General features: G+C 41.6%; 1 protein-coding gene across 1 annotated transcript in view; it reads left to right on the plus strand.

Moving 5' to 3' along the window:
- Positions 1-1,055: 1,055 nt before the first annotated feature.
- The window catches only part of Slc27a6 (solute carrier family 27 member 6), a 41,943-nt gene continuing 26,259 nt past the window's right edge, over positions 1,056-16,739 (plus strand). The window contains exons 1-2 of the mRNA XM_051163274.1: positions 1,056-1,784; positions 11,934-12,137. Coding sequence (XP_051019231.1) covers positions 1,304-1,784; positions 11,934-12,137 — 685 coding nt within the window. The 5' untranslated portion in view covers positions 1,056-1,303. The remainder of the gene's footprint in view (positions 1,785-11,933; positions 12,138-16,739) is intronic.

A 16,739-nucleotide genomic window follows, 5' to 3' on the forward strand; every position in this document is an offset into this window, starting at 1 on the left:
TCTAAGGATAGCGTCACAATGGACCTGCCAACACTAACTTAACCACACATTTAAAAAAATTGCCTTTTGTAAAAGAATAAAATGTGAGCTTTCCTGATTTGCTTCAAACATTCCTCATTTTCTCAGAAAATGGTCCTTCTGGGACCTATCTAATTCATAAATGTACACTCTCCTCCCTTTCTCTGTGCAGATTTTGCTTTACCTTTTAAATTTTTATTTATTTATTTATTTATTGGTTTGTTAGTTTTTTGCGCCTCCACCTTTACTCCCAGCAATAGCTTGCTAAATCTAATACTAATCTAATCTAATCCTAATCTAATCTAATCTAATCTAATCCATACCCCCAGGGGAAGCATTCTTTCACCTCACCAGCCTCTCCAGAGGCTCCTCCAGTAGTACAGTCCTGAGACCCCACCCAAGCTTTTCAGTCTCCACCTTTCTGGACATCTGTAGGATGTCCCTGCCTTGAGGTTTGAGCTGGCTACTAGACTCCCAAGAGGAAGGGGAGGATCATTTGCACAGTGTGACACCTGCCAGAGTCCTAGCAGTTGCTGCTAAAGCAGGCTCAGGGATGGGGGAGGCCCGAGGGTAGGCAGGCGGGCGACTCTCGCAGCTCCAAGGACATTTGGAGGAAGATCCCTGGCCTCTGTGTTCAGCAGTTCTTCCCAGCACACTTGGTGGCCCAGAGACAGAGTTGGGCGGGGCAAGGGTGACCAGGAGTAGGTGGTGCACAGCCGGGGAGGAGGGGGGTGGTGGAGAGAAGGGGGCGGGCTGCGGGGCGTGGCTGAGCCCCAGCGTAAGCACAGGCGGGAGCCAGCAGGAAACCACCACAGGCTTTCCTGACCATCCCAGCTCAGATACAACCTCCAGAGCCTGATAGGCAAAGGACGGGAGCATTGCCGAGTTCTCCGAGGGAGCAAGAGGTGCCAAAGACGTTCTCAGCTTGAAGCCCAGAGTCTCCTGAAACTGGGCAGAGGTGGAGGGTGGGCACGCTGAGCTGTGCTGGGCTCCTTTCCTGCTGTGTGAGTGCAAGCGCTCGGTTTTTTTGTTTTTGTTTTTGTTTGTTTGTTTTTAAAGAAGATTCAGGGCTCTGTCCCACAGCTGCCTAGCCCAGTCTACCGAGGCTTCTTTATCACCAGCCACCTGGGTGAAAACAGGCTACACAAAGAAAGCCTGAGCCAGAACTACAGGTGCCAGGCTGAGCTTTCAGGGCAGGGTCCTCCAAGGTAAAAGAGGTGAAACTGCTGGAAAAGAAAAGAGACACTGGTGGGACCCAGCGGGTCAGCTGGTGGCTTGGGCGCCCATGCTTCTGTCGTGGTTCACGAGTTTGGGGGCTGGAGCGCTCTTCCTGCACTTTGTGCAGAAACTTCTGTTCCCGTACTTCTGGGACGATTTGTGGTTCTTGCTGAAGGTGGTGCGCTATGGAATTAAGATGGAGTTATACAAAATGAGAGGGGAGCTAGTCACCGTGCTGGATAAGTTCCTGTGCCACGCCAGGAAGCAGCCGCAGAAAGCCTTCATCATTTATGAGGGAGGCATCTACACCTACGGGGATGTGGACAAGAGGAGCAACAAAATAGCCCATGCCTTGCTGAACAACTCCTCGCTGAAGAAGGGGGACATTGTGGCTTTATTGATGAGCAACGAGCCGGACTTCGTTCATGTGTGGTTTGGCCTGGCTAAACTGGGCTGTGTGGTGGCCTTCCTCAACTCCAACCTTCGCTCCAATTCCCTCCTACACTGTATCAGCGCCTGTGAGCCCACTGCTGTGGTGGTTGGCGGAGGTAGAGTATGGCCTGTGGTCTGCTATGCGCAAAGTGAACTTAGCTATTTTCCTGCCCTCCCATTTCTAAGCATGCTTCAGGTCTGGTGCTGTGAGGTGGGTGATAAGGTGTGCAAGTTATGCATATGCAAGAGTTTTCCCATCCCATAGCCAGGGGCTTAGCTCCTCCCACCGCTCTTCAGTCACTTATTTTGTTGTAGACAAGTAAATAGCAATACAAAGAAAGAATAGTTTTATAAAAACTATGCTTCCTGCCAGTTTGGGAAGGGACAAGCAGTCCCTTCAGTCTATTCAAGAACTCAAGAGAGATAGGACTGAGTCCGTTATTTTTTTATCAGCACTGACGAAGTATCTCATGAAGAAGAAAACTAGCAATGTTTAAATAACTCCCTCTCTCCCGCCCCTCCCAAATGAGTCCATTTGGATAACAGAAATTTTAAATGTGAAATCCACCCATTCTTATCTTCATTCTTGCATCTACTTTGTACTCTGCTGACTAGGATGTGACAGAGCAAGGCTGAGCCAGGGCCAGGCTTTTGGCAGACGACGGTCCTCTCCCTGGTGGTGTTGCCCTCCATCGCTTTCTTTTACATTCTTCTTTCCCTGATTCGAGTCAGCATAGCTGTGGTTACACACATCCACAGCGTGATGACCATAAATCTTTGGCTTAATGTCTAATTAACTAAGGAACCAGGAAGGTGAGCTGCTCAATAAACTGAGAGGAGAAGCATGACACTTATTCGGTACAACCTACAAGGTTTAGATGATTTCTTCTTGAATGGCCCTAAGAAGCCATGAGGATGTCCCTGGGAAAGAGCTTGGTAAAAAAAAAAAAAAAAAAAAAAAAACTTAAGTATTTTAGATTGATGGATGCATACCAGTTCTTCATATAGGAGTTCAGAATCTCATAGCGCATAACATGGAGCATAATCTAATTTCTGCTTCATTGGTGACTAAAAGCTTAGGCAGGCATCTCCAGTCCACTTTTCTCGCATGTTCACACAGGACAAAAATTAGTTCCGGCTGTGGACAAAATAAGGTCTGGCCCTCAACACTGTCACTCTTCCTGCTTCTCTGTGTCCTTCTAGCTTATCTTTTGGTTCAGTCAAACGCACATGCATGCACGTACACACACACACACACACACACGCACGCACGCACGCACGCACGCACGCACGCACACACATCAGGAAATGTTTACTGTCAAGCTCCGGTTTCAGCTAGTTTAGGGCCATGGGTGTAGAGAAGCCAAAAATTGTCCCTTGTGTACCATCTGGTTATTTTCTCAGTCCTGACTTCTATTGCACTTTGTAAAGAGGCCTGTTTGTGTACTGAGGTTTCAGTGTCATATGGTAATGAGTAGAATCAGTGAGTCATGTAGAATCTTGACAATGTGGTCAAACAGTATTTACCAATTATAACAGCTATGAATGTAGCAGAAAAGTAAGCAATGTTGATTGTCTACGGACCTACTTTGATATTTTAGCCATGGTTTACATCACGACACATCATGTAGCAAAGGTAAACTCCAAATTATGCTAGAAAATGTTACCTCCCTTCAGAGGAGCAAACTGAGAGGGCTACAGGGTCCCTGAGAAGGTCTTTGTGGCCATGATGCTGAAGTCAATCTGAGACACTCCAGAACCAAATATTAAGGAACCCTCCTAAGGGCCTTAGTGCAGGTTAGCTCTCAAGTCCATCTGCAAACCTGGCTGTAGCAGGAAGTGCTGCTTAATTATGTTCAATTAATGCTACAGTGCGTGTGCTCTAACTTTTACTCTACTCTCCAGCAACTAATTGCGATGCTTCCTTGTTTTTCTGTTTCAGTGCCAACATCCCAGCACCCCTACTTCCTTTTTAGTACATAAAAGCTATGGAGACTGGGGACATAGCTAAGTCCAGCAACATACCATGCAAACATAAAGGCCTAAGTTTGATCTCCAGAATCCAACTTTTTTTTTTTTTTTTTTTTTTTTTTTTTTTTTTTTTTTTTTAGCTGTGTGTGGTAATCTCAGAGCAGAGGTGGGCAGATCCCCAGTGCTCACTGACCGTTTCATCCAGCCTGCTTACTGAACTCCAGGCCAATGAGAGACTCCAGCTCAACAACTAGTAAGGCAGAGCTCAATGGAGTAACACACAAGGCTGCCCTCTGGCCGCCACACAAGCTCATACACATGAACTTTTACACACACACACACAGCCATACACAAAAATATGCATATGCATGCACACACATATACATTCACACACTCACACACATTCATATGCCAAAAGTAGACACACAGGTGCATTTACACACAAGCAGGCACACATAGAGTATTACTTTGGGTTACTGGGATATTATGACATTGCTATTTTAGTACAGTTTTTCATCAAACTAGTTAACTGGAGAAATTAAGCTTAAGTCACATTAACCACTAATTTTAACATATCTTAAAAGACAAGTTACGTGGATTTTAAAGATGTGATAATTCTATTTTAATTAACAAATAGGTTACTTTGTTAAGAACAGCCGATGTCTTAGTAAATTATGTGCATTTAAAGTTCTTCTTTTATGTTTTTTGTTTGTTAAATTTTTGAGACAGGGTTTCTCTGTGTTATCTTGATTGGTCTTTAAAGTTCTTACCCTGAGATGCTGTATTGTTTTAAGTGGCATCTTAAGCTGCATTTAAATTTTAGAATTCACAGATTCTGACCCGTTACTGAAGTGGAGAGATGAGTAGTTTAGGCAGAACAGCCAGGCAGACCTGAGGCTCAGGTATTGTCAGCCACTTTGCAGCTGATGTCATCTGTCGTGAGTGTCTCTTTACTAAGCTTTAAGATAGTGATAATGCCATCTACTTCACAGCACAGTTCTGAGGATTAAATGCAGACATTCCTGACTTGGTCAAGTGCCTTGTGGGTAGTGACTTAGTGACTGAAAAATCAGTCATGCTGTGCTCGTGAAGACATCTGCACTCAAAAGAATAACACATGTCTTATGTGGAATGTTATTTTAGAAAAATTATACTTCTTATAAATTATATACAGGTTGTGTGTGTATGTGTGTGTGTGCATGTACACATACACAACTGCACATACATGTGTGTGCATGTGGAGTCCATAGGAAAACTTAGTTACCATTACGTTTTTTTTGAGACAGAGTCTCTCACTGGCCTGGACCTCATCAGATAGACTAGCCTGACTAGCCACTAAGCACCAGACTTCTGCCTGTGTATTCATCACTCCAGTGCTGGGATCAGAAGTGTGAACGATGACACCTAACGTTTTTGAAGATGGGTACTGGGCTTCAAACCCAGGCTCTGTGCCAACTGATATGTCTGTAGACCCAGAAATTATACACAACTTTAAACAAGTTGTATGGGTCAGGTCAGATAACGTCCTTGGTGATTGGTACAATCTCCACCTTGGCTTAGCTTCCTGATAACCATCTTCAGGAGGAAACCAAAGAAAAGGTATCGGGTTAAGCCGTCATCAGACGTGGCGATGTTAGGTAAAGAGATCAAGTAGCTCAGGTTGAGTGACTCGCTTTAGTAGGATCCAGAACGAGCATCCAAACCCTGGCTTCTGGTGTGGGATTCCGATCTAATCATATTCCAGTTGTGTAGGGAATGCCAGTTACATTTCATAGAGTTATGAGAAAATTATACATTCAGGCTGTTAGAAAACATTACAAACCGACAATACCAAGGTACCGGGCTTTTAAAACACGATCATTTAAAAGTTTATCCAAGAGAATCTGGAGACTCACGTGTCCTTACAAAGGGGTCTTCTATCTATGCTGTGGCCTAGGGGTCTGGATCAGCTGCTTGTTCTCTGCCAGTCAAAGAATTAAAATGAGGAGGTGGGACAGGTGACAGCCTGGAAAGTCTCAACCGAGCTGACAGAATCTTCTGGTGAAAAAGCTTGCACTAGAGAAGAAGGAGAAGTACTCTTAAAAAGACAAGAGGTGCTGTGAGTCCACCTGGGGTTGACGGGTTTCCTTGCTAATTGAATGTGTGAGTTTTACTCTCATAGGAAATCAGTATTAACAGATGACTTAAAAAAAAAAACCTCTCATGTTACCCCCACCTCTGCTCCTTTAAGTGTGATAGTACAGAGTATGGGGGTTTATTTTAAGAGACTTCGGATTTCGCTTCATGAGAAGTAATTACTTGTGTTCACACAAGATGGGCTAATGGGTACAACCTTGCCCTGTTTTTATGAGCCGTTATCTTCAGGCTGTGCTGGCAAAGTGCTCAGGTTAACAATTGAGCCTTTGCAATCCTGAAAATGCCCTTTCACCATAAAACTCAACAGGAAGAGCGAAAAAAGAAAGTTTAAACGTTATAGAAGTGATATGTATGGAGATACAGAAAACAAAAGGCTCCTGTGAACTTCAGTACCTACCTTGTGTCCTGTGATACCCTTACATGAGATTCATGTCTGTTTTTTCAGGGTATTACTATTTTTTTCTTGTATTTATTAGAATGGCTGTTATCACATTTTTCCCATCATAGATTTAGCAGGGTAAAGAAAGTTACCTTGTTACAGAAGAAAATAATTAAATATATAGTATAATTAAAAAAAAAAAAACAAAAACAAAAAACCTAGACAGAGAATTGAGTGAAACAGAATGGCTCAGACCCATCATTTCTCAATAGAAAAGGGAAAATTACTTAACACATCAAATCAAGACTGCTGATTTTCAAAACAGTTATATAAATATGTGTGCAGAGTGGATGCTAATTTGGGGGCAGGGGGTGTGGTAGATGTGAAGTCCAGTGCTCCTGGATTAAAACAAGCTCATGCTCATTATCTTGTTCAGGCCATCAAGTTTTAGACTTTCAGTTGACTTCAGTTTCCTCATGTTTCAGAAAATAGTACATACTTCCTAAGTGTTCTGTAATTCATAGTAAACAGTGTTCATAAAAGAATATATAAATATTATGAATAGACACAAATAGTACACACTCCCTCCATAAGTGTTCTACAATTTGTAAAGCAATGTTTATAAAAGTAGCTGGACCACTATTTTTGCAAGACTGTGTTTCCAAGGCTAATATAAAGCACTGGTATCATCATGTCTGTACAGTACTTTAGGACACTGCTTACTTAAGCATCATTTTCTTAAAAACCAGAGCCTAGCTGTGCCCCTATGAGCACATGACTGATGAGCTGCTCTACACAGGAGAATGATGGAAAGGCAATAAGATCTATCATTTCACCCTGACATTTTGTTTTGTTTTGCATTCTAAAGAGAAATCAAGTCACCTACTTAGAGTTGATTTTCATATTGGGTTGATTAATGCAGTGTTCTTGGTGCTGGAAATCAAACTATGGACCTCATAGATATCATACAAGTATGCTATGATGGACCTATACCTCAAGTCTTATATAAAAATTTAAAGGCAAAATACTGACCTATATATTAAGGACTATAATCAGCTGAGTCCCTTCCCTCACATTTGATATTATAGGCCTGTTAAATGTAGGGCAGGATGACATAGAGAGTTATTAACACAACATGCAAAGCACAAATCAGGATCATCACTTACTTGCTTTTTACACAGGGGATTCCCCCTTGTATGTGGGAGGACATGTTGCGTCTTCCTTTAACGAACCTGCTGAAACAAACAAACAAAGCCAAATGCATTGAACCATCTGTATTGAAGGCTTTATTAAATACCATAGGAAACCTAGCTAACTGATGTACTCACATAGTTTAGTACTGTCAACATCTGTATCTATTGTCATCTCCCAAGCACAGCTTCTTAAAACAGAAATCTATCCAGAATAAATGGTATGCCTGGCAGACGCAGCAGGCAGCAGCAGGAGTAGGGCATTGATCACTGTTGAGGTATCTGAAGTTCTACAGGCAATGGTGGTTTGTACATTTCTTTTAGGAATAAAAATGGGTTGAGTTTTATTAAATATATTTAAACTATTATTTGGGGGGCTGCTTCAACACCCTTGGCTCCTCTTCCACAAGACCCAGGTTTGATTTGGTTTGATTTCCAGCACACATACGGGCCTGGCTCACAACCTTGTCTGTAAGTCTACTTCCAGTGGATCTGAAAAGAGGGAACTCTTTTAGGCTCCACAGGCACCAAGGTTGTACATGGTGCAAAGAAACACATGCAGGATAAACATCCACACAAATAATATAAATATAGTTAAACAGTGTAAATTTAAGCCATATCAGTAATCCCGAATTTCCTTTCGAGATCAATGAAGCCATTTTCATGTTGATAAGTAACTAGTAACTCCTTATCCTTTTAAATAAGGTTTATTTTCTTTTTTTTTTCAGGCTGAGGGTGGCAAATCCCAGGTATATGTGGGTACCCTCAGGGGCCATAAAAGAGGGTGTCAGACCTCTTGGAGCTGGACATGCCATATGGGTACTGGGAACTGAATTCTGGTCCTCCAGAAGAACAGAACGTGTCCTTAACATTACACCAACCTCCATTCCCTCTGTATCCTCACACTGATGTTTCAACCTTTTATTACAATGCCAAATATCACTTTTAACCACTGTTGAAAGAATTGTTTTTGAGAATTCTGCCTCAGCTGAATTTTAAGGATATGAAACCACGTTCCTTTGACTTTTGCTCATTTCCTTTATTCTTGTAAACATTGCCACTCTTTGTAAACCCACACTATTCCCCAGACTCTACAGTTTTAGCAAAGGTTCAACTCACAATCATATTAAAACCCAGTATGTACTTATATCCAATTCAATAAGAACCTATAGAAGCTTAGCCTTTGCTTTATATTCCAGATGGCCAATTTGAAATCATGACAGCAGCAATCAATAGTTGAATGAATTGATAAGTTTAAAATGCCAGAAAGAATCATTTCAACAAAACCTAGAAGTATTGTTTTGAAAGGCTAGATCCTTTGTGCTGTCTTTTTTATGCCTTATCTTTCCTTCAGTCCATCCTTGTTGGTTTTCACTCCTTACCAAAAGTAGTCTGCACACAGCTTTTGCTTTCTCCATGTCTGTGAGAAAATATGTTGGAGTTTTGATGAGAATTATATTGAATTGGTAAATTGCTTTGGACAGAATGACCATTTTCAACATGGCAATCCTATGAATTCATGGACATGAATGGAAGGTCTTTCCATTTTTCTGGTGTTTTCTTCAATTTCATTCTTCAAGGTCTTAAAGTTTTTCTTATCCAAGTATTTTTAATTGCTTGATTAGTGTTATCCCAGAATTTTTTTTCTTATTGAGGCTATTGTGAAAGGTACTGATTCTATGATTTTTTTTCTCACTGTCATTTTTTTTAGGAGGTTACTGATTTTTGTGTGTTAATTTTGTACCCTACTATTTTTTTTCAGACACTGTTTATCAACTCTTTGAGGGGGCTTCTTGGTGTATATATCTGTTCTAGTCTTTCCTGGGTGGGTGATCCACTCTCTGACTGTTGTTCCCCACTCTAAATCCTAGGCAATTGTGTTGGGTATGGCATCTCTGGGAGAGAATAAATTTGTTGTTTAGTAGGTGACATAAAGGAAGGAATGAACATGGGCTAAGAGAGAAGGATGAGAAGGTTTGTTGGGAAGAGCTAGGGAGACCTGGGTCAGAACCAATGGGCAAGGTATCCAGACAATGGAGAGAGGGCGGGAGAAGGCTCCTCTAGGCAGGCTGCAGCAAGACTAGGAGAAAATATGGAGGGACCGGAAGGAAATATGACTCATTTCCATTGTTGCTTCGTCATTATTAATCTAAATTATAGGAAACAAGTCAGAAGTTTTTCCAATTACAGTATAATGGAACTGTACAGTAACTGACAGCTTTTGTCCCCCCAAAACAACCAGATAATCATTCATGCTTCACATTATCATTTATGAAAATATCCAATATATGGGTTCTGTGGATTCACATTCAAAACAAGATATAACTTACAATTATGTTTCTAGTTTGATTTTAATAATTTAATTATGCAAAAGGCCAGTGGGTATCATCACACAGCACTACCAAAGATGTTGGGGGTAGATGTTAAATTAAAATAAATACAGAATTAAGAAGTCCTTCATTGGGCTGGAGAGATGGCTCAGGAGCTAAAGAGCACTGACTGCTCTTCCAGAGGACCCAGGTTCAATTTCCAGCATCCTCATGGCAGCTCACAACTGTCTGCAACTCCAAGATCTGACACCATCACACAGACATACATGCAAGCAAAACATCAATGCACATTAAAAAAACAAAACAAAACAAAAGTCCCTCACTCCTTAGAAAAGAATAACATGTCATAGAAATATGGGGGAAAATGAGCAGCTATAATAAGTGTAAAACTTTCACACTATATTCAGTTAAACTAAGTTAACTAAGGCAGAATTATAGTGGCAAGAATGTGACAAACATAGTTCTCTCTATTTGGGAAAAAAAGCTCTCAGGAATGATGGATTTTGCTTGTGTACTGTTGGGTTCTGGGTACCCTAATATCTAATGCTTCCTCACGAGAGGCTCACTGTCACCTTATCCCTCTTCTTTCCCATTAATGACCTGCTGTATAGTATAAGACTTTATCCTATGCCAGCAGCTACACCAAAGTTTCTAATAGCTTTGTCTCATCTCACCACAGACATTGATTTTTGTTTGTTTGTTTGTTTGTTCTGTTTAGTTTAGTTTTATTTTGTTTTTTGTATTTTGAATCCTGGAAACAAAAAGTTCCTTAAAAACAGTCTTTTGGTTCCTTTCCCATCTCCTAACACTCAGACTTTAAACTCAGTACACTCCAGGGTTTGTCAAGTGTGGAGACCAGAGCTCTCAGGATATGCAATTCCTCTTCTCAGAGTGGCTTTGGCTCTCTCCTTGGTCTTGGATCCCACGCTGCTGCTGGAGGCTCTGCTAACCATCCCACTCTCAGCTGCCCTGCCACACTGTCCCCTGCACAGAGGACCTGGTTACCTTTCTGGAAGGCATTCCCACCCCCCATCCCTGCCCCTCTGCTTCAGGGGGTTTATAACTTCACTTATCAGTCATGCTGTGAACAGGCCTCTCTCTAAATTCACCAGGCCTCTCTCTCACATAGTTTTCAGCTTCCAAATGGTCTTGAAACCACAATGATCCTATGACTCCAGAGCAGCCAAGGGGTTCTCCCAAATGTTCTTCTTTCTGGTTGAGCAATTAAGCACCTAGATTTATTCCTGGAATAACTATCATTAAATACTGGCCAGAGTAACGGACTCTGGGAATATCCATTCCTGGGTTTCTAGAAAATGGCAACATGTCATGTTTTGCAGAGGCTTAAAAAACAAAACCATATAGCCACTATATTTGCTAACAAGTCCAATCAGGGACAAGCATATATGCTGATGTATTTCCTGCCTACATACCTCCCACCTACATCCAAGCACAGGGAAGTATTCATCCTGAAGTGTTTCCTGCCCTCTTACTTGCAGGCTACATGTGATAAAGCACACCCAGTGCAATTGGGTCAAACTTGTGGCTTGTTATCTCCCACAAACAAAAGCCTCCAGCATTTTAGGACTTATCTGTCCTTGGGCAAGTGAGGTTTACAAATTAACTTTGGCCCTTACAGTAGTTTTATTTAAAAATTGGGGAAATTATAATTTTAGTAACAGAGTATCTTAGATTATTTACAGAGACAGAAGGCAGGAAGAAAGAAAGGCCTGTTTAACCTTAGGTGAGACCATGTTTATTTATGGTAGGGTGATCAAAATGGGTACAGAAGAAGATGAGATCTGGCACCTTATAAGAGCAGAAACTACTACCACACCATAGTCCCTCTCTTCTGGAATTGCTTGGCCTGGCACAAAGGAAGCTGGGAAGTGTAGTCTTTTAACAGGAAACTCAAAATCACCAACATTTAATGTGAATCTGCTTTGTGTTTTTTCATCACAAAAATGTTTCAGTTAGTCCTGTTGAAATAGAGCTACAAGGCCTGGAATGGTGGCTCGTGCTTCTAATCCCTGGATTTTGCAAGATGAGGTAAGATATTGTAAATTCAAGGACAGACTAGTGGTTGAGAAACAACATTTCTCAAAGCAAATATAAGCATAAAATAACCTTGATGTCACTCAACCAGACAGAGAAGATACTGTGTTGCCATTTTATCTCTGTCCTAACACATGAAGGAAACTCAACCTGAGACATTTAGATTTGAGTTTATTTACCTATTTCTAATTGTTTGCTTTTCAGATTTGCTTGGAAGCATAGAAGAAATCCTTCCCAGCCTCCCTAAACATGTCAGGGTTTGGGGAATGAAGGATTCTGTTCCACAAGGTGTAGTTTCACTCAGTGAAAAGCTGAGTCTCGCCTCTGATGAGCCGGTACCACCAAGCTATCATGTCACCTCAAGCCTCAAGTCTACTTGCCTCTATATTTTTACCTCTGGAACAACAGGTATGTTGTTCTCTCTCTCTCTCTCTCTCTCTGTCTTTCTCTCACGTAGTGTGTGTGTGTGTGTGTGTGTGTGTGTGTGTGTGTGTGTGTGTGTGTGTGTGTGTGTATACACATGTATAAATAATTAAAAATAGAATCTTAAATCCCAGGGCACAAGGCTACCTGAGGAGCCTATTTAATGTATCAAAGCCGTCCTATCTGCTTTCAGTACTTAACTACAGAGTCAACCTTGAAGGACACCATCATGCCTGAACATGACAAACACGACTTTGGCAGGCCTTGCCCTTCCTCCAGTTTCTCTTCCTTAGAAAAACAAAAACAAAAACAAATACACACACACACACACACACACACACACACACACACACACACACACACACACACACATTCCTAAAGCTAGGTACCAAGATCTATTCCCTAATTTGGACACTCCCTTTTCCTGAGGCTGGCTTCCAAGCTCCAGCTATCAAAGTATTAAAGTCCAGCAAACAAAAGCCACCTGTGGCTACTTTAATTAACCTGTCCAATCAAAATTCAACACCTTATCCTAACTAGAGGCTTCTCTTTTAATCTTTATAAACTTCTATTAGCGTATGGGCCACACCTGCCTTCCCCTCTATCCAGAGGCAGTCCTTTCTCCCTTCCCCCTCATCTTTCTTCCTTTTCCCTTCTCCCTCTCCTTTATCTCATGCCTTTACCATTTAATTTCTGCCCTTTGTCCCAGCGGGGCAAATAAATCTCCTTTGTGCTGAGAACTTGGTCTTGGGACGTCTTGTGCTGGGTACTTTCAATCCTGGCTGGCATGCCCTGCCCTCTCCCCTAAGCTCTCCAGCCCAGGGACTGGGTTGAGCCTCTTCCCCAGCCTCTCTTCCTTATATATCTCAGCCACTGCAGCTATGCCAGTCTGTAGTTCTCAGCTCCTCTCTTGCCCCTCTCTCTCTTCTCATCCTGTTTTATGTGCCCCTCACTCTCCAGTCTGGACTCTTCCAGATGCCTCTGGCTACGCTTTCCCTGGTGTCTATAATAAATCATCTTCTCCACTATATCTAGGGATGTCATGTCTCTCTACTTGTTTTTCATTCATGATGCAGTGTGAGCCTTTGATCCCAGCACTTGGGAGGCAGTGGTCAGCAGTACTCTGTTAGCTCAAGACTAGCCTAGTCTACCCAAATGAGTTCTAGGCCACGTAGAGGCACAGGAGCATAGTGAGATGCTGGCTCAAAAACAACAACATATTTTACAGCCTATGTAACAAATTATCATCTGAGAAAGCATACGTGCAAGAAATCCTGAGGTTCTCCTGTGCAGGAACTTTCAAATGCAGATGGAGAGTTAATTGCTTCGACAGTGAAAGGCAAATTGTTCCCATTTTGGGGAGTCCTTATGCTCACTGGCCTCAATTTCATTTGAGATTTCTTTAGCGTGTAAGACCACAGGACGCTGGTATTTCTGAAGATCTTGGCCCATCCCCAGAGCTTGGTCTTGAAGGCCCTATCTTATAATTGTCTGGAAGCCAAGATGGTTAGCGATGAGAGACAACAGACGACAGACGACAGAGGGAGGTTTGCTTGTGTGCGGCCGGTGAGACATGAAGAAGGATGAGAGCATAAGACAGCAAAGAGAAGGAATGGATTGCACACAGGTGTCAGACACGTGAGGGATGCCAACAGGAGGTCATGGGGCAGTAAGGAACCCTCTGTCAAGTGCTGTGTGGGAGAGGGGCCAGTGGATGAGCGTTTCACTGAAGCCCAAAGGCATTAGTCCCTAGATTACTCTATAGAGATATTGTAAGGGCTAGATTAAAGAAAACACTCATGAAGAAAGGAATTTACATGGCCTTGGTGTCGATCCTTAGGTTTCTCATGGTCAAAACCTATAGGTCGTGAGGGTTTGAGTGAGTGGCAAGAGGGCCATGTTACTGTAGCACACAGTTTCAGGGTGACAGAAAGTTCTCTGAAGCTGAAAGAGATAACTTGGTTTCCAGCAACATGGATAATGAGATAGCAAGTGTGCTGAAACAATTTGCAATGCCACCTCCTCCTCAATAAGGCAACGTAGCTGTAAATAGTCCCGTGCATCATGACAACCTTGGGATACCCCTGTCCCAGACATCCTTCCTTCTCCTTCCATCCTCCTCAGCTGCTGTGTTGCTGCCCTGTGTTATGTTCTTCACCATCACCTTGGGAATTCCTTTAACACTTTTGTTCCTTGGTCCCCTACTCACTAGAGCCTCAGCCGTTTAACTCTTCACTCTCTCCCTGGGCTGTTCTCTCCAGGGACACATGGAACATTTTCTTTTTAATTCTTGTATATCCCAAAACATCCTTTTTACGCTATCCTTACAGATGGAAGACTGTTTGTAGAATTGAAAGTTGGAATTTTTTTTTTTTATTCAGGATATTGATTTTGGATTTCCTGTGTACTTGTTGAGAAATTTTTTTTATCTCTGTGCTTCCCACCCTTAAATCCCCAGTAGTTCATAGGATCCCGATGCCTAACGCTGGGGTTGCTCTTACTTAGTCATTTTCTGGGAGGCTAATCGCTAGTGTCTTACGGTACTATGAGTTTCTATATTAAAAGGAACACCTCTCCTCTTTGATTGTTCATTTCTGTTCCTTCCCCCTCCTTCCTCCTCCTGTTGCTGCGGGCGCTTTGCTCATTCATTCATCCTAGGAGCCTTTCCATTTTTATAGATTGAGTCTCTTGGACTCAGTCACTAATTTCCTATTTTCCTTCTCTCAGTTTTTAAGAGACTTCTTTTCTGTGTTCTTTTTAATATTCTTCTGTGAGACACCTATTATTGTAGTATTGATAATTTGTCTCATATCTTTTCAAATGTCTTTATTTTGTCTGCCTGTTTTCCCCAATCTTTTTATGTTTAAATTTGTATAGCTTCGTTTTATGCGACCGAATTTCCTTAAATATTGGGTTTCTTTGACTGACAGTTCATTAAAAGTGTACATAATCAAACCCAAAACAAATTAACTCATGAGTAGAAGGCCAGCATGCCTGGGTGTGATTGGTTTACTTATTGGTTTCTTTGCTCTGTGTGTGTATGTGGTGTGTGTGTGTGTGTGTGTGTGTGTGTGTGTGTGTGTGTGTGTGTAGAAGGTACCCGTGACTACTTGCTTTTATCTGTGAACTATTTGGATACCTCACAAAAGAATCTTCAAGAAGGAAAATAGCAAGGGTTAAAGGGGAAATGGGAAATTAGGAACGTTTGCAAATTTATATCTTATCTCCCTATTTTAGCCTTTTTTTTTTTTTTTTTTTTTTTGCATTTCCAGAAGTTTTTGTTTAGCTGTTTAGCTAAACATGACTAGAATTGTTTCATAGGCAGACTTTCCCATACAGCAGCCTATTTATGCTTGCAGCGCTATCCTTTACTCCTCCAGGGGCTAGTTTCCTGACTTGTGAGCCTTTCTGGGGTTCTGTGGAGACAAAGGAGCTTTCTTTTGGCTTCCTCTTACATTTGGCTTTGTTGGAGGAGTTCCATGACCTCTTTAATGAAACTCCAGCCTGTTATCTTCTGCCCTCTCCTTTGTGCTTAGGGTCTGCAGATGTATTCAATCTAGTCTGCCCATTACTGGACTTAAGAGGTGGAACCAGGAATCTCTAACAAGGTCATCTGCTTGCGTAATTGGGCAGCTATATGTTCAAATATCTATTCAAATATTCCTACAAGTCTCTGGAGGAAGCCAAGCCTCAGTTTGTTTTCTGTGTCTGGAGCAAGTTGTAGTTACCGTACAGATAGTTCCCTTTTTGCACACTTCTTTCTCCTTATGAATCTCTCCTTCCTTTGCCAAATATCATAAACAAATTTTCACAAGTATTGATTTGGAGCTGTCTTTATCTTGGCATGTTCTAGCCCTTCTTATGTTTCTCCTGGTTCTTATGTCACAAGATACACTCTTCCTCCTCACTTCCTTCCTGGACCCTATCCCAATAATCTTTTCAACTCAAAACTACATTTGAATATTTCTGGTGTCAAAATTCATACAAGTTTTAATGTATCAAGAATTGTAGAGCCCACATAAGGTAGGCTTTCTCAAAAAAAAAAAAAAGTTCACCAAGAAAGATGCAAATAAGTGCTTTATGACTATATTGGTTTTAAAACTACCATTGATGTCTGCTCCAAAGTTTCTATGCTCCTTGACATCTTGAGCTTTTTGGTCTGGTCTGGTTTGTTTTGTTTTGTTTTTTGTTGTTGCTTATTTTGTTTTTTGGTTTCAAGATAGGGTTTCCCTGTGTAGCTCTAGCTGTCATCAAACTCACTCTGTAGAGACGAAGCTGGCCTGGAGCTCAGAGATTTTCCTGCCTCTGTTTCTGGAGTGCTAGGAAAAAAGACATGTGACTCCACAGGCAGGTGTGTTAACACTTTACCTGAAAGCCCTAGTCAAGTTTGATTATTCTTCATTCAAACCTAAACACCATCAACTTTTGATCATTTTCTGATAAGTTTTTATCTCTTGTCTCTTTTATCAAAAAATTTACTAAGTACCTTCCATTGTTTTGGGTAAGTTCATGAGTTTATTACATACTGAAAAATAGCTAAACTAGTTAAGGGAAAGAGGCTCAAGAAATCCACTAAAGTGGCTTTGA

The sequence above is a fragment of the Acomys russatus genome, chromosome 20, assembly GCF_903995435.1.
Source record: "Acomys russatus chromosome 20, mAcoRus1.1, whole genome shotgun sequence".
Lineage (NCBI taxonomy): Eukaryota > Metazoa > Chordata > Mammalia > Rodentia > Muridae > Acomys > Acomys russatus.